Source organism: Cyanistes caeruleus, chromosome 5 (assembly GCF_971803275.1).
Source record: "Cyanistes caeruleus chromosome 5, bCyaCae1.hap1.1, whole genome shotgun sequence".
NCBI classification, from domain to species: domain Eukaryota; kingdom Metazoa; phylum Chordata; class Aves; order Passeriformes; family Paridae; genus Cyanistes; species Cyanistes caeruleus.
Genome location: NC_141705.1, coordinates 26269208 through 26291207, shown reverse-complemented (window position 1 = coordinate 26291207; position 22000 = coordinate 26269208). Strand labels below are relative to the sequence as shown.

General features: G+C 39.8%; 2 protein-coding genes across 4 annotated transcripts; one reads left to right on the top strand and one right to left on the bottom strand.

Annotated features, from left to right (window-relative positions):
• Positions 1 to 2130: 2130 nt before the first annotated feature.
• SPATA18 (spermatogenesis associated 18) lies at positions 2131 to 14639 on the bottom strand. Of its 2 annotated transcripts, none has more exons than XM_086889557.1 (11): positions 14128 to 14639; positions 12282 to 12384; positions 12092 to 12165; positions 10563 to 10681; positions 7435 to 8011; positions 6480 to 6641; positions 5964 to 6139; positions 3974 to 4097; positions 3558 to 3623; positions 2710 to 2749; positions 2131 to 2250 (listed from the first exon to the last, which is right to left on the bottom strand). In XM_086889557.1, the coding sequence occupies exons 2-11, from the start codon at positions 12382 to 12384 to the stop codon at positions 2243 to 2245; spliced, it is 1449 nt and encodes a 482-aa protein (XP_086745683.1). In that variant the 5' UTR covers positions 14128 to 14639; the 3' UTR covers positions 2131 to 2242. The 2 variants fall into 2 exon arrangements, with proteins under 2 accessions (XP_086745683.1, XP_086745682.1); XM_086889556.1 differs by having other exon boundaries at positions 14349 to 14639.
• Positions 14263 to 21977, top strand: SGCB (sarcoglycan beta). 2 transcript variants are annotated; one of them, XM_086889572.1, is made up of 6 exons: positions 14263 to 14628; positions 16207 to 16416; positions 17196 to 17381; positions 17494 to 17685; positions 18199 to 18330; positions 19187 to 21977. In XM_086889572.1, exons 2-6 carry the CDS (start codon positions 16237 to 16239, stop codon positions 19388 to 19390), a joined length of 894 nt encoding a protein of 297 aa, XP_086745698.1. In that variant the 5' UTR covers positions 14263 to 14628; positions 16207 to 16236; the 3' UTR covers positions 19391 to 21977. The 2 variants fall into 2 exon arrangements, with proteins under 2 accessions (XP_086745698.1, XP_086745697.1); XM_086889571.1 differs by lacking the exon at positions 14263 to 14628 and adding an exon at positions 14710 to 14816.
• Positions 21978 to 22000: the final 23 nt, after the last annotated feature.

The following is a 22000-nucleotide window of genomic DNA, read 5'->3' as shown; positions in this document are numbered from 1 at the left end:
CGTTGAATACCTCGGTCTTCCCCATGTCCTGGGTAACTAGGTCCTTGCTGAGAGTACACACATTTTTCCCTTGTCTTTCTTTTGTTGTTGATGCACCTGAAGAGGCTTTTTTTGTTACTTATGATGCCCTTGGCCAAATTTACATCTTCTGGTGCTTCTGCTTTCCTGAACAGAACCTTGGCTTTTGGGACAATTTCTCTGTGTTTATCCCAGGCTACCTTTCCCTGTTTCCAACCTCTGTAAGCTACCTGTTTAAGTTTGTCCAGGAGTTCCTTGCTCATCCATGCAGGTCTCCTGGTGTTCTTCTCTGATTTCATCTCTGTAGAAATGCATTGCTTTTGACCCTAGAGAGACAACCCTTGAATATCATGCAGCTCTTCTTGGGCCCCTCTACCCTCCAGGGCTCTCTCTCACAGCACTCTATCAAGGAAATCCTTGAAGAGACCAAAGTCCGCTTTCCTGAAGTGCGGGGTAGCGTGTTTGCTTCTCACTCTTCTCATTGACTCAAGGATCTCAAACTATACCACCTTGTGGTCACCGCAGCTCAGGCTGCCCTTGAGCTTCATATTCCCCACCAGCTTCTCCTTGTTGACAAGATAAGGTCCAGCATACCTCCCCTCATTGGTTCCTTTGTCACTTAGAGAAGGAAGTTTTCATTAACACATTTCTAGAACCTCCTGAACTGCCTGTGCCCTGCTGTGTTGTCCATTCAACAGGTATAAGGCCGGTTGAAGTCCCTCAGGAGAGCCAGGGCTTGGGAACATGAGGTTGCTCCTACCTGTCTGTAGTGAGCCTCATTGACTCAGTTCTTCTGGCCAGGTGGCCTGTAGCAGTTCCCCACTAATAATGGCACCTGTTCCTGCCCTCCCTTTAATCCTTACCCGTAAGGTCTCAGACAGCTCCTCATCCATACTCAGGCCGAGCTCCATGCACTCCAGCTGGCTGACAGAGAGGGCAGCACCATTCATCTCCCATCTTTCCCTCATAAAGTGCATTTGCCCTTCCATTCCAGCCCTCCAGACACAGAAGCCATCCCACCACTTCTCAGGATGCTAATTAGGCCATAGCCCTGTAGGCCAGCGCATGTCTCTGTTTCTCCTGTTTACTTCCCATCTTACCTGTTTTTTTAGAATAGAGGATTTAAGCTGGGCCCTGGTGAAGCTGACTTCCTGCCTGGAGTGGCTGGAATTCCTTGGTGCTGTTCCTTCAAGTGTCCTCCACTGACATGCACACCCTCCTCTCCAGGCTCTAGCCATCTCTTTCTGGCTCAGAGATGGTATGAATGGGATGGCATGTTGTCCCATATTTTATCACTGTTAAATCTCTTCAGTTCTCTCTCTAAATTTTTACATTTAAAGTGTAATAAATGCCCACAGTAAGAGTTAACTGGACAGGATTTTTTTCACTGTATTAGCAAAAATTACTGATCTATCAATACTGTATGAAAGCCCATGAAGTGTGACACTGAAGAGGCCTCAATCAAATATTTCAAGCCTACAAATACTCAGTGCCACACTTTCAAAATAGTCCTATTAGTGTACAAAAACTACAAGTTTTTATTACAATAATTTCAAAGTAACAATGTATTTAAGCAAGAACTATTACTGCCTTGCTAAAGGACAGGCGGGCATTTATGCATAAATGTCAATAAAGCCCTGGGGATTGCTGCAGTATTGGCATTTTATGATCGTTCTGTGCAACTTCTGCACTGTAGTTAGAAAATTCAGTTTATCACAAGGATATATTTAAAAGGCTGCTGTGTCTGACTGGCACATCCTATGATTATTGCTGTTTTCTAAAAATTGTAAATAAGCACCAATTAATTACATTGTTTTCAAGTAATAGCTAACCTCAACATTCTTCAACATTCACCATTTAGGTTATATTAAAATCCTATCAAGATAAACTGCATCATTTGGAATCTGTGGAACGCAAACATTCTAGATGCAATAATTCTATTTCCACCTGTAAGATTACATCATGGGTTCCTGAGAGCTTTGAAAATTTTGCCAAATTATCCTGTTCTGCATGCACTTTTTTTTTTTTTTTTTGCAATCAGAAGAGTTTAGCTTCTAAAATTATAAATAAGCCTTCTATAATTTAAAAAAAAAACACTGAACACAAACTCCATTTTAAGTGACAGTTGCCATTCACATTATTGAGAGATTTGATGTATTTCTGAGAAGAAAAGGCATCAGCAAAGTTGTTGAATCCAGATACTGCACCACAGGAAGATGTTTGGTTAGCGCCCTGAGGAAGAAAAAGGTGCATTTCAGTGCAACTGTATTTTCTAAATCTCTACACTGGGTTGGCTTCAACATAGGCATACACTCAAACTGCCTAAAATCCCTCACTTCACTGTCACCACTTAGCTATCTCCATGGAATCTGGAAGCCAGCACAGCAAACTGTCTCTTGTGTAGGGAAGGAAGCAAGTTTTACTTACTACAGCACTGGTCACAGTGAAGGCAACCAGCAGACAGAAACTGTGACAGTGGCCCAAGTAGAATGAAAAAAACAAGCTCCCCTCCAAGTCAGAAATCTCAGCCTTTTGCTACACATAAAAAAAGGGCTACCCAATTTCAAAATAAGACTTGGGCAATTATTTTAGAATCAAAGATGTTCAACATGTTATTTTGTTCCTTTGTTCAATTGTTTAAGGGCTGAATGTGAAAACCATGAGTCACTAGGAACAAATATGCCTACTTACTTTTGACTCTCACTGTTGAAAGACTGCGGCTTCGAGTTACCTGCAAGATTAACAGAAAAGGAAAATCAGGTGTGCTAAAGAACTGTACCCAAGAAAGCCACCTGGGGACCCATCAACATTCAGAAAATCTGCATGTCTCTCAGCGCAGCTCTACTGTTACAAAGTCAAGTTCAACAACTTTCTAGTTTTTTTTCACAACCTGCACACACACAAAAAAGTGAGCCCTACCCAAAGCCTCTCACATTTTCAATACTCACATTTCAAGTTGAGGGCACCTATGTTCATTTAATAAGATGGACTAACAATTAGAAAAATATACACATTTTTTATAGAAATAATTACAAATGTTGTGTAACCATACCATACGCAGAGCTCTGCTGTTTTACGTAACTTATTTGCACAACCTTCCCTTCCTGCTCATCCTACACTTATTTTCCACTCCTTTGATGCTTTTAGTAAATCAGGAGTAAATTTAGGTTACTAATTCCAGGAGGCAGGAATGTGTTGTGTATGTATCCAAAATGACAGAAACACTTCTAAATTATATAGTTACTTATTCAGAAGGGCACTAAAGCAAGGGGAGTAGGGGGAAAGCATTCCAAGATACACTGTTGATACTTCAGAGAATTTAAATATGATCTTCTTCTCATACAGTATCTCTACTGATCATTATACCAGCCAATAACTACCCATCAGCAGCTTCACCTCATCCAAGACTATCAAGCAATGGTATTTATTCCCAATGTTACAGTGTATATGTGGCACATCAGCATTTTTAAGAGGTTGCCTACACTCCTGTTTAAAATACTTGATGCTCTTAACACTACAGACATTTAGCAGAGGCTTACTTGACCAGGCAGGAGACGACGCCCACAGCAGCAGCTTTTGCTTCTAACTCTGCTTCTGCGACAACACTACAAGAGAAGAGTTTGACAAATCTTTTCTGAGAGAGAAGGTTTAATAAAGACAGATTCTACAAGCAAACTTGCCATGCTAGAGACAGAGTTTGAGGACAGACAGGAAATACAGTAAGCTTTCTCCTTAGAACAGGCTCTGACAACAACCATACATCTGCATAATTAATTCATTAAGGAAAATGGAACTATTCATCCTATATACAAGATGAAGCACTAAAACCTAATTTATATTTGATATACTACTCAACCCATATAGGAATAGTTAAAAACTTATCTTTTTAAATTTTAAAAACAGTGCTGAAATCCACTTTATTTCCCTTAACATTTTCCTTTAACAAAATACGTACCGGAACAGTTCTTTTGGTGACTACCTCTCCCTTCACAATTACATTACCATTTTCCATCAGAGCAGGCCAGACGTGATAGGCCACAAAGCAAGCTGTGAAATCTGAGTCACAACTACGATAGTACCTGTTGAAACAAACAGTACAAGAAATGTTTGCATATAAGTGCCAAAAGATAAATATGTTTCAAATCATAATGCTGATAAAAAGTAGCTACAACTCTAATATCTTTCCATATCACAAAAATACATATTCTTTATGTGATCCTGTAAAAGAAATGGACTTGGAAGACAGACTTAGCAGAACATACTGTTTACTTATACTGACAGACATTCTAATAAAGCCATCTCACACTTAGAAGGCCACTAGATCTTAATTTTTGCATAAATCCCACACAAGCCAGGGCCCCTGTGTTCACTGACAAATTAAACCTTCTGAGAAGCGATTTAACAGACACAGACATCCCCTCTTCCTGAAATACCTTGCTAAAGCAAACACCCTATAAAGGATATTACAGAAATACTCAACTATATACATCCTAGTATCTTATGAGACATGAGGCAACTTGATTAGCAAGATCTTCATATATTGATAATGAAACACTGACATTTTTGACTATGAAAAATTAATTCAAAGGTATATAGACTACTTCTCTAACTCTGGAATATTGGCCAAATAACACATCTAGATTTATAGATTCAAACTCAGAACAAATACCAAATAACAGAAATTTTTAAAAAGCTATGGATCTATACTTTAGTAACATATTACAATAGCAAGTTATATAAAACAATGTTGTAACCAGAGGCATAAAGCAAGGCAATAGGGTACAATGATGCTTGGCTGACCCTTTATAGACTGCTACCACACAATAAACAGAGATATTTTAATTTCTACAAGTTTTGCTCCATCTTTGTGTACCACATATACATGTTACATATGTAAACATATACATGTCCCACATTTTTCTAGATAGGTAGATAGATATGAATATGTGTCTCCCACAGCAGCACAAAAAAACATATTACATGTGGTTTCTTAAGGCCATACACACCAAGCAGGTAGAGAAAGCATCCCAAGACTATACCACAGTGTTAGTGCTTCCTAATTTAGCCAATAGCTATGAGTCTCAAAAGCTAGCTGCCCTGTATTTGGATAGGATTATTGAGTCGTCCTACATGACTTTGTACTCTGTCCAGTCTACTTTCATCTTCTTTATTTCCCTCCTTGACTTCTCAAGCTCTTCACCACCTGGATTCCACTCTATTCTAAATTATTACTAGAAACCTCCTTAGTGATGTCATGTTTTTTTTCTTTTGAGAGCAATTTTTTATGACCTATCAATCCCATTAATTTTCTAGACAACATGGAAGCACCCTACAGCTCTCTGCCTGCTAAAAAAGCGGCTTTACCCTATAGAAAAAAGGAAAACTCTGTCATGGTGTGGATTTTTTTTTACAAAATTCCCATTCTTAAGAGGCAGTTTTGGTTTTTCTCAGCTCTAAGCCAGAAGCAATGGGTGTATATTAATACTTGTATGTTGTACAGCAGACACAGCCTGGAGGTTGCAGCAAACATGTTGATGATCCTGGTAACAGCATCAACTGCCAGATCTCAGTAAACATGACTTTTATAGAACAGGCCAGTAAGGAGGAACAAAGATGCAAACATTTTTAAAAAGGCAGATAGAGACTAAGCAGGGAAAGCTGATGATAATTTTCTTCTTAAATGATAAATTAAATATGTTCTTGAGATGAAGTCAATCCAGAAAATTGCTCTGCTGTTCACTAAAACAATAATTGTTAACGCTTGTGTACGTGCTGGTATTTAGACACTATCCTAAACCTTAAAGACACACCAAATTCACTACAGGCCAGGGGTTTTTTTCTGCAAATTAATGTTTAGTAATCTTAAACTTTTATATTAATTAGGAAACAAGTAGACTACACAACCTTTAATGGTAAGAGTCTGACTGAATCTAAAGATTTCTTACATGCACTTATTGAAAAGCTCTCCATCAACACCAACAGCAATATCAAGAGCAGGAAGGAGTGTCTGCATTTGAAAAGCCAAACAGCAGAGCTCTCGAATCAAACAGCTGAGCACAGCAAAATCAACCTCTACTGGACACGGAAGCTTTGGATTCATGCTCAAGGTGCAAATTACTTCCTGAAAATAAACATACATAGTAATTTGCATTAACGATTTTATTCACAAGCAAGTATAGAAATCCCCCCTTAAATATGCCTCTCAGCTTTCTACATTTAAAAATCAGTATAAGAAACTCATAGTAACATTGCCCTGGTCTATTCCTGAAAACAATAGCTTCAGAAAGAATATGTTGTAATAAAAAAATAAAACAAACTATTACTAAGTCATATATATACTAGTCCTAGCAATATTGTTCTGGAAAGTTAACTGGTTACAGTGCATTTCTCGTTTACATATTCTGAATTTACTAGCTCCTGAAAGAGATCACCACATCACTTCCCCGCTGCCCTTGACTTACCTGGACACTGCAACAAACGTCATACACTTCCTTGTGGCAAGCCATATAATCCAGGATAGCAAGTTCAGCTGACCCAGGTCCCGCCAAGTGACATAGAGGCAAAGTCTCTTTTAGATGTATTTTGAGCTTCCAGAAGGCCATCCTTGCTGCACGGAAAGATTCCTGCAAACACAAGGAACATCTAGTTAAATACATGAGAGCAAAATTATTTTTCATCAGTTATCTGAGAAAATGAATTTAACCAACTATCATCATAATAAGGAGGAATATAATACACTACTGTAAAGGAGAAAGTTAACTCATTGGGAAGGAATTCTCTGATTGAATTGGATTGGAGAGTGTAAACTGAATGACAGTTGAAATAAAAAGTCTTTACTAAGCTAAATGTGCTTGGGATCACACATTAAGAGATGCTGCCTCTCTAACACAGGTATGTCATATCATTTTTATAGAAAAGAAGATTCAATACAGAAAAAATTAGAACTTTCTTCAAACTGAGTTAATGATAAATGTGAGGTATCTAGGTGGTTTCAAGGGACCTAATTAAACTAAAGAAGCTCATAGCTACAAGCATAAGGAAAGCATGATATGGAAAGATTTTTAGCTTTGTAGTGTTGTAGTATTTAACGTGGCACTCAAAAAAGAATTTTTCTAAGGCAAGGTTGAGCACTGCAGGCATCATCTACTTTTCAGACCAATTTAGTCTTCTTTTAGTACCTGTACAATAAATCACTGACCCTGTTCCAATCTTGGGACAAGTCAGATAGAACACTACATTGAGAGTTCAATGTAGAAGTGTGAGGGGAAGAAAGAAAAACCAAAATAAAAAAAGAAGAAAGCTTTTCTTCTCTGCATTTGACAGAAATGCTAATGTACCCACAATTTAATCCAATGCAGACATAGTGTTTTACAACACACCTCTCTTGTAAAATGAGAAATACTATTTCTTTCTCACCACAACTGCAAGGTATATTATCCTCTGCACCATCTCCATGTCACAGACGAATGTCCTCAAACGGGCCTCTGCATCCAAGCGGTCTTTAGCATAGATGAAGTTGAAGCGCGCTATGAGGCAGGCGCGACGCGAAGCATGAACCCGTCTGCTCTGGGCAGGTGACCAGCTCTTCACGCAAACAGATCGGCCACTCCCACACCGGAAAGGAGGGCAAGGAGGGCAAGGAGGGCAAGGAGGGCAAGGAGAGCAAGGAGAGCAAGGAGGGCAAGGAGAGCAAGGAGCGCAAGGAGGGCAAGGAGAGCAAGGAGCGCAAGGAGGGCAAGGAGAACAAGGAGAGCAAGGAGGGCAAGGAGAGCAAGGAGCGCAAGGAGGGCAAGGAGGGCAAGGAGAGCAAGGAGGGCAAGGAGCGCAAGGAGGGCAAGGAGAGCAAGGAGGGCAAGGAGAGCAAGGAGGGCAAGGAGAGCAAGGAGGGCAAGGAGAGCAAGGAGGGCAAGGAGAGCAAGGAGGGCAAGGAGAGCAAGGAGGACAAGGAGAGCAAGGAGGGCAAGGAGAGCAAGGAGGGCAGGTCCGTGCAAGCCTAGGACACACAGGCAAAGAAGCTTCATGTCACTTTATCATCCTCAGATGTTTTTCCCTAAGGCAGACTTTTTGTCAATTTAATTTTCACAAGAGTAAGGTGAGATTTTTGCCAACATAATTAAAGAAACTACAGCTTCTGTCTAATATGAAGGCATTTTCATCAATACCTTTTAAGGGCTAAAACATAAATGGTAAAGTAATTCCTAAAGCATGTGTAGCCAAGCACTTTGTTCCTAGGAAACACACTTTTAACTAGTAATATTTTGACATTTGTTCCTCTTTCAGTACCACTGAAGAGTACTGCTGAAGTCAAACAAGTGAAAATTGAACACTGTACGATTACAGGGCAGAACTTTTTTATAAGAGGACTCACCAACAAAAAAAATCTCTTTTTATTCCATACAGTTGCTCTCTATGTATTTTGTAAAGGTGCCTTATTTGCTGTTTTGTCCGAAACTTGACAAAGTTGCTTTAAAATAAAATATTTGGACACTAGAGGAAGTCATCTAAAGACTTTATGTTCCTTCGTTACAAAGTGAAAAAGCCTAGCTTTCGTTTACACTTCAATTTCAAATGAGCAGAAAATTCATGCTACCTAACATGACTGATTTCTATGATTCAGGGACTTTTCTGAGTAAGGCCTCTACCTGCTCTGGAGAATAGACTTTAGGGCATCCAGGATAGAAACTTCATCCCACAGTAGTTGAATCTGATGCTCACAGTCATTCGCTTGCTCTGACTTCCTCAAGGCTTTGCAGCCTTCAGCACAGGAAGCCCTCAGACTTAATCCCATAGAACGGTCAGTCACAAGATGTCCTATCAATGTAAACTATCAACTAATCCTCATCATCAAACAACAGGATTTGAAAAAAGAGGGAAATTATTGAGCAAGCTCCTTATGTTTTGTTGAATAATTTCAGCATGCTTTCCTTATGCTGAAATACAGGAAAAATCAAGAGTTTAAAAACAAATGAAAAAAAGCACACCCTTGATCTTACTTTAAATTGTGTAAGTGTATTGTGGCAGGAGAGTGGATATAGCACTCTATCCTGTAGGAAAAAATCACTGGTTAACATCTGGTGTCCTTATGCTAGCTCAAATGATCAGGTCTAAAAGAAACTAATTTCTTTCTCATATTTAAGATGTTAACTAAACCAGCTCAGTTTTCTTTCCTACAGATCTAGAACCCAGGTGTTTTCTTCTATCAGGTTCATTCTCACAGATGTTATTCAAGTAATAACAAAAACTAACAATTCCTCTCCTGCTGTCCCCAAAAGGAGTGTTTCTTAAAGATTGGAAGACAACCAGTGAAGCAAGCTTATCTTCTGTCCTTTGGTCTTACTTAATATTAAAAACTAACCCAACATCTCTGCTTTCTCTCCAAACACCAGTATTATTATTGCCTTCCTCTTACCAAAAGTGGAAGGAAAAAATAAAAAAGATGTTTTCTATTTGTTTTGAAGGTATTCACTCCATCCTTCCTTTACTGGAGGACCCTGGTGAGATTTTTGAGGATCCGAACCAACAAAAGCTCTAACACTTATCAATTGACAAGATTCTTGTTCCACCTTTATAAGGAGCAGGCTGACTGAGATGACCACAGGTAATAACGCCAGCAACATCTGCTAAGAGGAAAGATTTCTCAGCTCCATCCTTAGTCAGCTCCTTCTGGAAAGGCTTCTAGCAGGAATAGTAGTAAAAGAGGGCTAAAGAATTCTACTATATAGGACAACTGGGAAAGAAAAGTAGATTTGGGAAGATGAGTTCTAGAAATAGGCATGGGGAAAATCCAAACTGATATTCTTGGAATCGCTTAGCAAGGGCATGAATTATATCACTTAATGTACTGACCCAAGACTTGTAACCATTCATTGCTCTTAAGCTAACAGGATGCATGATAATGTGTCTGCTACTTGGAGCTACATCTTAAATGTCCCTGGAACTGGTAATAACTGCACAAATTTGTATCTGAAGCAACTTAGTGATTTTTATATTACATTGCTCCACAACGTATGTTTTAAGCAACTAGGCAAAAACTGTTCAGGTGTAGTCACCTATCTGGAAATCCAACTCTCTTCGTCCATCTTATGACAGTGACTTTCATCTTCCTGGATATTTACATATCAGTTACATTGCATAATTAATTGTGACATGTTGTAAGTCCTTCAGTAAATGTTACACTATAGCTACTCAACTGATTTTTTTATTTAGGATTTGCTCGGGATGCAACATTTCATAGATGGAACTCCACATGGATTTTCATGGACTATACAAAACCTTTTTACATAGAATACTGGTGTGTTTTCCAACACCTCTGTCAGAAGCAAAACCTACCAAGTCAATTTATGAATGTGGGTGTGACTGTATCATTTGTACCCTGCTTTGGATACACACACATAATACAGAGACATGATGCATTTTGAAACTCTGGTTTTAGGCCAGAAATTAAATATTTTACAAATCTCCATCAATATTTAGATGTCAAGGGAAAAATGTAGCTTATTGAAAACCAAGAGACAAACAAAAGGAATTGCAGTTAAATTCCCTACTCTCGTTCCATCCGGTTGATCTGCAGACGAGTTTCGGCTAGTTTGCTCTCCAAATCTTTCAGTCTACATTTCGGATTGCTGGCCAAATCACACAGCTGTAGTTCTCCTCCAGCTGAATCCTACCAGGAAATGAAGTCACACTGCTTGAATGTTCTGCCTTATAGATTCCCTCAGCAAAGTACTATAGCTTTATAGGCAGATGTAGTTCTAAATAGTTCAGCAACAACAATTTCTAAAGAAACTGAGGATAAAAGTAATTGTATTCTCTCTGAGACATAAGCAATACCTTTCAGGCATACCAAACAAAGACTCAATCATATAAAGAAAAATATTCACTTATTTTATACCTCATGGTAGAAATTATGGAAGGTCTGCATATGTAAATTTATTGCCTGAATCATCAGAACAAAACATTTTGGAGATGTGTTGCACAGTTGGTTTCTATCAGTTAGTCAACATCTGATTGACTACATCACCAATCGAAGTAAGCTTTTTGGGAATTCATGTACACAAAATAACAGAAAAAATGTTATTAGAACACAGGAGGCAAGTATTGTCATTCCAGAAAGCTACTACTTTACTACACTACTACACATGTAGTTGCCTTTAACAACCCATATAATGGCCTGCTAGTACTGGGATTAGTGCAACAGGTTTTTCTTTAAATTTTGAATATCACATGTAATGACAAATCTGTCACTGGTATGCCTGGGGTACTGTCATTTAATAACATCATTATTCTATATTTTTGGGGTTTCTTCAGAGCCCCATTCCTGCATTATACTATAATCTGACTCTTAAGGGATATCACTTTTTATTTGTTGTATTTTAATTGTGAAAGATTTTGACAGAGCAGGTGTAAAAATGAGAAACCAAAGAACATAGACACATCAGTGTCAAATTTCAGGATCTTGTAGATCTTCCCCTAGTCTGAATTAGCCATCTCTTATTTTCTTTCAAAACAGAAAGCCACAACATCTCTGTGTTTTCTGCCAAACGGTTAGTATTACACCCCTTCAGTAAATACCAAGTACATAGGAACTCCAGGAGCATGGTGGTATCATGACACGCATGAGTACTTATTTTTTTAGCTGCTTCAGGAAATAATATACTATTAAGATATTTTTAGAATTCTTTTCTTAAAAAAAAAAAATAAATAAAAGGAGCTCACAGATTAATGCATGGAGTTTATGCATGGAGCTTACTCCTTCAGTTTATACATGTATTTTCAGTGTTAATTTTTCTAAAAGAGGTATGGCATAAATACTTTTATGATGTCTCTGCAAGTATAAACATAGCAGATCTTTACCTAGAAAAGGAAAATAGTTTAGTGACCTAGACTTCTTATACAAAGCAAATCCCTTCACAATAGCATGGTTGTCTCTGTAGGGGTGTCCAGGAGCAACTAAGGATATATTTCATTAGGTAAAATCTGAGAGGAATGCTAATATTAACAGAAATTCATTAATGCCTTTCTGCAGGTATAAATTCATGTAGTTCTATTCCTTTAAAATAAATTTCTTACACACCTGTGCTCCTGAAGCAGCACAGCATGGGCTTGGCGTGATACAGCTTTTTATTACTTCTGCGCATTTATCAGCATCTAAGAAAACACATACATTAAGAAATGGTGAGAAAGCTTACAGAAAGAGCCAAGTTGGAAAAAAATGCCCTATGTGAAATATGTGTAATTAATAATTAGACAAGACACTGATTTACCTTGAGATGTTTCACTGAGAATTGAGAAGAGCTGCTTTTGAATTGCGGTGTTCAGTTCTAATATTTCACAGCATCGGCTCATATTTTCACAACTGGAATTCATCTGTAAATTAATGTGCATTACTACATCTGTGTGGGCTTTCTTACTTAAAGTTATCCCTGTTACAATCATGGCATTTTTCCCACCTATAATTACATCCTCCCAACCTTTTCTTACTGGATCCATTAGAATACTCATTTTTTAAGGTTCACATTATTAGTAGGCAAATGAACAAGACATCAGGATTTCTGTGACCCAGGTAATTCACTACTTGAGAAAACCTACTGCTTTTCCATCATAAAGGGGCTGCAACCACAAGTGTCTCTAAAAAAATAATCATAGCAATTGTGAATCTGAGTTTAAATCTTTCAACAGTTATTAAAATAATAATCTAGCAGATTATTGGATTAAAAAAAATCTAGTCCAAAATCTGGTATTCCATATTAGTTGAAATAATACATATGAGGTTCTTATCTTGCTTCATCAGCAGTCACATAAAGCCTCCATGCAATTTCATCTGATTTTTAAGAGTTCCAAACTGAAACATAAACTACTGAAGGAGCAAAATCCAGCATTATGCCTAGGAAACAGCAAAGCTACATCATTTTCAGCAAATGAAATTTTGAAAATGAGTTGATGGGGTTAATCTGTCCAGGATACTACTGCACCTGCCAGGAGAATACACACATTGTACCTGCTTCCTTAATCCTTACCTGTAACCTGTGTATCACCTTCTACATAGATTACCCTCTAGGTCTTCAGATTTTAACGACTCCATATGGTTTTTACAAGCTTCCAAAACAGCTGAAATTCCCATCCATGCCCCCATCAGCTTGTGTTTTGATTGCTGCAACATGCTTTCTTCAGGCCTTGGGGAGCACAGTCAACCTGCTCACCTCCACAAGAACACAGCTGCAAAGCGCATTTTTCCAGCTCATTACAGCAACATAACACGATGTTTCCATCTGCCAGCTCTTACTTTTATGCAACAGCAGCCTGAAACTGCTCATCTTCATTTTCCAAGCCATTCCCCACCAACTTATGATGGATAGGTCAGCCCCCACCGCTGCTCAGCCCTCCTAAGGTCTACCTCCACCATCCATCTGCAAGGTTTTGAAATGCACTGTTCCTCCTCTGTGGTAGTTTTACCAGCTATTCTCAAACTCCTTAAAACTGTCCTTTGTCATGAATCCTGCAGAGTTACCCTGGCTATGTAACTGTAACTCTTGTCCAACCATGAAGTAAAAGAAAATAACTGATTTCCCCTGAAAACGCTGCATCTTTTCTCACTAGCCACCGGCCACCGCACACGGTAGGTGGTTACAGGCTCGTGACCAACTATCTGCATCCTGAAGGTTGACAAACCTGGGGACGCAGGACTGAAAACTCTGTTAAACATTTTCCGCTGAGCAAACTCAGCTGTCAAGTCTCAAGTTCCTTCGCTTCATTTTTCCCTGAATTTGCGCCTCTACTCCTTCACCTGTCCCGCCTCCTCAGTTTCCCGTTACTCCCCCGTGGATTCCACTACAGCCTTCTCCTTATACCCGAAACTCTTCCCTGAGCCCCGTTCTGAAAGCCCCTCAGCGGCTGTGCTGCCTTGCAGCAGCCTCTCAGCCCTACCAGGTTTCCCCACTCAGGAGAGCTGGGGTGCTGGATAACCCGCTCTCCTTTTCAGCACCCTTTCCCCTCACGTCGTCCCGACCGTTCCTGGGCCACAGCCGACTCCGAGCACAACCGCACCCGCGGTCATTCTACCTGCCGCTCGTTTGCTCCAACGCCCAACTCTGTTTTAAACATAGGCAGTACCTTTCAGATCTCACTTTTAACCTTCAACCCTCGTTTTCAGGGAGCCTGGTCATGGACAAAAAGCCGGAGAGCCGCAGCCCTGGGTGCTGGAAAGGTGTTAAAACTGCGCTAACTGAAGGGCGCGCGGGGCGGCGTGCCAAACCGTCCAGGGGACCGCGAGCGGCGGCCGGTACTCCCCCAGGAGCGAACGCCCGCCCTCCTCGAGCAGCGGCAGAACTCACCTCGTAGTCGTGATGCCAGTTCTCCAGCTTCTGCTGCAGCTCTCGGACGCTTCCTGCGCCCAAAAGACTTTTTAAGTCTTCTGCCATAGCCGGATGTTAGTTCGGTCCCGGGGGCGGTGCGATGACTCCCGTGTCCCTCCGAGAGCACTCCTCGGGCGGCGAAGGTGTAACGGAGATGGTAGTGTCAGCCCGGTCCCCTTTTCCCTGGGCTGGGCCGCGTCCGAGGGTCTTTGGAGCCGCGGTGGTGAGGCGACGGCCGGCGCGGTGACGGCGCTGCCAGGTAACGCTGCGCGCGCGGGGGGGCAGCGCAGCGCCTCCCGGGAACCGCTGGGGGGCGCTGGCGGGTAACGCCGGTGGGCGCGGGCCGCAGGGACCCGGCCCGCGGAGCGCCACCAGGGGGCGCCCGCGGCCCCTGCGCAACGGCGGCGGCGGCGGCGGGGGAAGATGGCGGCGGCCGCCCCCGAGCAGGTCCGTCCGCAACGGGACGCGGGCGCGGGGAGGCGGCGGCGCCGTCCCCGCCGGGGCCAGCGGGGAGCGGGGCCGCGGGGAGCAGCCGGTCCGGCCGGGGGGTGCTGCTCGCGGAGGGGGCGCGCGGGCGGGGGCGCCATTTTCGCGGCGGTGGGCGAGGCTGGCGCGGTGCCGAAGCGCTCCGGCCGGGGAGCGGAGACACGGCGCTCGGGCGGCGGGACGGGCTCGGCACTGCCGGGGAGAGGCGGCCCCAGCCTGCTGTCCGGACGGGGCGGCCCGGAGCCCGCAGGCGTGGGTGTGTGACAGACAGAAATAGTTTGTGCCCGGGCAGCGAGGCGCGCATCGAGGCACAGACGGGCGAGAGGGAGGCGGGTGCCTGCGGGGCACAGCATCTTGTGTGTATTCTGCAGGGTCACAGTGGGTCCAGAACAGCCCCGAGGGACCGAACCCTCCATAAACTCATCCGGGTCAAGCACCTTTCTCAACACCATCTCTTACTAGTTCAGCAGCAGCAGAAAACACGGTGTTGTTACATCAGCGTAGACCTGTGCGAGTGTAGTTACTTAAGGTGTAGCTTTAGGATTAATTTCGAGTGAACAAACTTAATTCCGTCCAAAAGATCAAACTCCTTCTTTGAAGACGTGAATCCCTAGATAAGAAACTGTTCCATTCAAGGGAAGTGGAACAAAATTTTGAACAGCTACGAAAATACATTAAAGGTTTATTTTCACTATGAATATGTATAAGACTTTTTTCTATTAATTTGTTACACTGACAGGACATCCCTTACAATCTCATAACTTCAGATTATTACATGAAAGCTACTCTGGCCAAGTTCCCCATGCCAGGTTTGAAGCCTCACAGTATCTTTCTCAATGCTGCATGCAAGCAGTAAGAGTTGAGTGCAAACCCTGTGCTGTCAAACTAATTTTAAAACTGTATCCACCACACTCTCTTTGAATAGTCACTGAGAGTGACGATTGACATGAGCGTGGATGGAACTAAAATTCTGTGTATTGGCAGATGACCTGTAGGATTATGTCCTGTATCATCCCTGAGAAGTAAAAACTTGATTAATTTCTTGGTAGCTCGTTTGTTTTAATTTGTTATCTGTAACAGTGTAATTAATAATTCCTATTTGCCACAATAAAAATTATATATAAAGCCATATATTGTATGAAAGTATCTGGATTTTAAATTTAGTCACTGAGTGAGCAGAGGTTGCTGTGGTTCAAAGTGTGTATTCTGACAGCAGGGTGACTGAAATCTAATACTGAACATAATATCCAATATATTCCACCAGTCAATTTACATTTTTTGCATACATATGAGTGTGTCATTGTAGCTAATTTACATGCCTTTTAAAGCTGACCCTTGCCTTTTGTTACAGCAAAGTTCTAACGGCCCGGTGAAGAAGTCTATGCGAGAGAAGGCTGTGGAACGCAGGAATGTTAATAAGGAGCACAACAGTAACTTCAAAGCAGGATATATTCCAATTGATGAAGACCGTCTCCATAAGACAGGGTTACGTGGCAGGAAAGGCAATTTGGCCATATGTGTGATTGTTGTTCTTTTTATTTTGGCCGTCATCAATCTGATAGTGAGTATAATAGCTATAGTGTAAGCAACATTAGGTCATATTTCATTCTGACAGTTCAGTAAAAAAAATAAAACTTTTCCAGTATGGCTGAGGACATAAAATGTATTGAAGGAGAGCCTCTTTTTTCTCCTTTCTTTTTAGTTCTTTTGTAGTCTGAGTAAGATTAGATGGAAGAATGGTATAAATTCAGGCATAGTTATTTTGGTTACCATGGTCACCCCATGAGAGTTATTAGTACATACACATTCAGGAAATATGGCATATAAAACATGGTTATATTTTACATTACAGAGCTGTATGTGAACACTCAGAATTAACCAGACACTGCACTTTAAAGCTTCATTGTTCTAATAGCCACATTTTTATTGCTTGGTCAATGGGAGTTAAATTATTTTTCATCGTTGCACATCCATGTGTGAGGATGCATTCTTGCAGTTCAGCGTTAAGTATATACCAAGCTGGACTGTTCAGAAAATTTATTTAGTCAATGATTAACCTTAAACAGAAAAAAGATGTAATTATGGACGTGATTTAACATTTTCTACATATATATAAAAATAATTTTAGTTACTGTTTCAAGTAAGTCTAAAAATAATTTAAAATGCTTTTTATAATTAAATGTGTTATGATGTTTTCAGTAGGACTAAAGTAAATTCACTCAAGCTTATTTAAACCCTGGCATTAATAATTGTTCAAATAAAACATCTAATTAATACAATAATTGCAGTAGGAAGATGCAAACGATCAACATAATTGTTGAAAATGTGTGTCTCTTTCAGATTACCCTGGTTATCTGGGCAGTGATAAGAATTGGTCCCAATGGTTGTGACAGTATGGAATTCCACGAGAGTGGCTTGCTGCGGTTTAAGCAAGTGTCTGACATGGGTGTTATACATCCCTTATATAAAAGCACAGTAGGAGGGAGACGGAATGAAGACTTGGTGATCACTGGGAATAATCAGCCTGTAAGTTATACCATGAGTTGAATGTTTGTGAGCAACACTAGAGAATTACACTCACATTGCTAATAAATGTTGCATTTGAAACATCATTAAGTTCATGGCTTTGTTTCTGAAGATTGTATTTCAGCAAGGAACGACCAAGCTTAGCGTGGAAAAAGACAAAACTTCTATTACCAGCGATATTGGCATGGAATTTGTTGACCCACGAACACAAAATACTTTGTTCAGCACCGACTATGAAACTCATGAGTTTCATCTGCCAAATGGAGTTAAAATCTTGAATGTACAAAAGGCCTCTACAGAGAGGGTATGTCTCTTTTCTTTTTTGTTAGTAATAAGAATACAGCCCATTGTTTGTTTGGGTAACAGTAGAGTAGAGTTAATGTTTTTATAGAGGGTTGCGTGTGCCTTTGGAAGCACTGAGCAATCCTGTTGAAGAAAATACACCCACAACTAAAAATACGTAAGAGGAACAGATTAAGTGAAAACAGAGGAGTAAATTTACATAATCTCTCTTAATATGAAGTCTGTATTTGGTACAAGTGTTAGCTGCATATCTCATAAAATTGTCATATGAATTATATTATTTTTATACAAAAAATTAAATTTACATACCTTCCAAAATTCAGTAATCTTGTTTTGAAATTGAACATGAAAAATAATAAATATGCAGAAGCTAATGGCAGAAGTGCAAGAAGTACATTCAAGTTTTTTATTAAATTGCACAGCACTACTTTTAAGGTAATTAAAGTTACTGAGACATACACAAGTGGCACATTTTCCCTAATCTGTAATACAGTTCTTTTGATTATGTTCTTAGATTACCAGCAATGCAACCAGTGATCTAAACATAAAGGTTGATGGTCGTGCCATTGTCCGGGGTAATGAAGGTGTTTTCATCACGGGCAAGACAATTGAGTTTCGAATGGGTGGAAACATGGAACTAAAAGCAGTAAGTATTTCAAATCAAAGCAATTTTTTTAACAGCTTAGTTTCAAATTTAGGCTGATAGTAAACTGATGTAGCTTTATATAGTTCCAAATTTTATATAAATTGCTCATGCATGAAAGTCAGTATATTTAGTAGGATTTAAATTGATGGTTTATTACTTTTCTGTTAAGCAGTGGTTGAGTAGCTTCAGGTAACACTGATTTACTACTGTTTCTTAAGACATTGAAAACCTACTATGCAGTTAAAGCTAAGCTATTTGCCTCTGTACTGACATGAATACCAAAGGGAGTTAATCTCCTCTGGTAGGTGACAACCTCTGCCAGAAGAGCAGAGCATATAGTTTGGAGCATTACCTTCTGTGCTGCTGCTGTAAGACTCACTAGCATTCCTTTAAGATTTTTGGAGACTAAGATGGCAGTATATATGGAATTACAAAAAAGAAGGATAAAAATAAAGGTATATGCACTTTTAAGTGTGAATGAATTTCATGCATGAATTCAAACACTGTTTCCTGTTTCATGTCTATAGATTTTACATTTACTGCATTTGCTAATAAGAATGTAAAGTGAAAAGTCACCTTACTGCTGTCTTTCTCAATACTGATCCACCACTGGAATAGTTAAGTATAGTTAAGCTGACTATAGTCAAGAAATCTATAGGTATTGCTATAACTTTCATTAAAAAATTAAACATTTGTATATACACCTTTTTGTCTTATTCTTGATTCTACAGCTATCCTAGAGATGATATTTATCCATTAAACCAGCCTGTCCTTCTCAAAAACAATCTGCCTTACTTATATTAGAAGCTGTAATTTTACAACTTTTTTTTTTTTTTTTTTTTTCTCTCCTTAATAGGAAAACAGCATCATCCTGAACGGAACTGTGATGGTTAGCCCGTCACGACTGCCAAGTTCCTCTTACGGGGAGCAGTTCAATAATGGCAACTGGCTGCGCTTCAAGCTCTGCATGTGTGCGGACGGGACGCTGTTCAAGGTCCAGGTGACAGGGCATAACATGGGCTGTCAGACCTCAGTCAACCCGTGTGGAGCCACGCACTAAAACAAACTGCTGCTGGGACACGTCTCGTTTGTGTTTACATGTATTTGTATGAAGTAATTGCATGCCTTCAAGGGTTTCTTTTTCTACAGCAGTTTATACTAACATTTCTTACATAGTATTTTTAAGAAAAGGCTGTTACGGTCAGCAGTATTAGGTCAGCATCCTGTTAGCTGCAATAGTGGCACTGAATCTGTAAGCTTTCAGTGTACATGCATATTGAAGTACCTTCTCAAATTGGGATCAGTAGAATATATGTAAAGAACATGATCTTGGCAACAAGTCTACTGCCTACAGTTCTCACTAGAGATTTTTGTCCTATGTCCCAAGACCTTGAAGACTGCTGAAAACACAGCTGCAGTCTGAAGTACTTCAACAGGAATGTCAACTTTTTGTTGGAAATAGATTTTCCTAGGACGGCTGAAGTGGCAGACCTTTCTTGTTGATACATTGATCTACCCCAAACTTAGGTGGTTTACAAGATGTGTACTGAGAGGGGTAATGGCAGATTCACTTTAAAATACCACATTATTTCTGCCATGTTGTTAAAAAGTTGTGCTATCATAAATCATATTTGCAATGTAATACTGAGTATGGAAACATAACCTGAATTTTGAAGTAGTCTTGCGGTTATTGAAGTGTTGCTTGAACTTCTATTCTGTCTGTGCAGTTAATGCATTCTGCAGTTGCTTAATTTATGTGAAGTACTTATAAAATGTATTTATATTAGAAGTACATTTTTAAAGATGTACTTACAACTTGCTTACTACCCAAAAATAGTGTTTTCCTGGGTGCTCTGTGAACAGTGTCTGAGTCCCTTACTTGACAGGTAATAATCTCAGCATAACTGTTGCAGAAGCGTCTGTGGTCAGATCTCCCCTTCCCCATAAAAGTCAGTACTGATGCATTACTGAGAACATCAGAATTAAATTCTGAAGTTAAACTGCAGGTAATTCTAAATGTGATGGTAGGACATCAGGGTAAATACATGTGTATCAGAATTTGTCAACAGTGAAACTACGGTGAACTGGGGCTTATTACTGTCTTCCAACTGCTTTTGCAGCAGTGATGTGTGGTTTCTGCTAAAAATAGACCAGCTATTTATAAGATTCCTTCTTTCCCCACCCCATGTATTTCTTCAGTTTAAAATAGCTTTGTTTTGCAGAAGCATCAAGTAACCTTAATATTGGAGGTCTCAAAGTGACTTTAAAACAGCTTTTTGACAAGTTTCTTGATAAGCACACACTTCTTTACCTAAAAGTTGTACGGGTTTTATACATTAACTTCAGAACTGATTATTTATTACAGAAGGTAAACTATCTATCCTTGTTTTACAGCGCTCAAAGTACATAGGATTCCATAAAATACATATCAGCTCCTGCTGCAACAAGAAATTCATATCTAAGGTCCCAAATTCTGAACTTAGTGGAAGGCTGTAAGCACTCATGCAGAATGTGTAGGGGTGGAAGTGATTTTTGGAGGGATATTCATTTGTAAGTCAGGCATTACAGCACATGGGGGAGGGGAGATCAGAGGAGTCATATTTCCCTCACTGCTCAAAGGCAAAGACAGATTTTGATGTTTAGCAGTTGTTGGGGTTTTGGGGCTGGACAGCAGTGGAGCTGTTCTGACAAAATCAGAATAAGCAGAATATAATGTAGCAAAAAGCATTGAGTTGTCACATTAAAGATTATGGGGAAGTACTAAAATTTTGCATACTACCTTCATGGACCTCATAGTTTTATCAGAATTAATAGTTAATAAACACTAACACACATTTTGCTGCTTTACACCTATCTTTGCTGCTAAGCAGTGCCTCAATTAGTATCTGTTAAAGTTAAAAGGAGGAAATAAATTAACATTTTTAGAATTTTCACTCCCATGCAAATGGAAGTTTGTCACTTTATGTATACAAATGCAAACACATTAAAAATATAAAGAGCAGTATCCTCTGAGTTGAAGTACATTTTGAAAATGTCTTGATCAAGTAGTTTACACACATATTAAAGCTCTTCTCTGATTAATACTGACATGCCTATATTCTAGTATTGGATTCTTGTAATTATCAAGAGTTCATCTTAAAATACTGTGTGCAATGTATGGCTGAAAGATTTGTCAGAAAGGTACTCTTAAATCATGATCTGCAGAACTGTTTATGAAGTATGGATTTTTTTGTCAAAATGTAGCAAAACCAATAATAAAAATACCAAATGAAATAATTTATCTAATTTGCTAGCCACTATGTATTGTTAATGTTTTATATTAAACAGTTTGAGAAACGTTGGCACCACACATGCCTTCTGTTGAGCATTTACTTGTTTATCTTCTAACTGCCTACGGTACATTTATCTATATGTTTTTAAAACACTGAGTGGAACACTGTTTATTTCAGTCCCACAGATGCACTTAAGATTCTGTGTGTATAAAGTGCACTCTACATGCCTCTGTAAAATGCCATACTGGGTACACTGAAACAACCTGCATGTGAAGAGCTCTCACCATCTGTAAATGTGGTGGTTGTTCCAATGGGTGAAAGGTAGTAGAATTTCAAATGTTTGTTTTGAAATAAAACAATAAATTCTAAAATGCAGCTGGAGTTCAGAAGTGTTATTT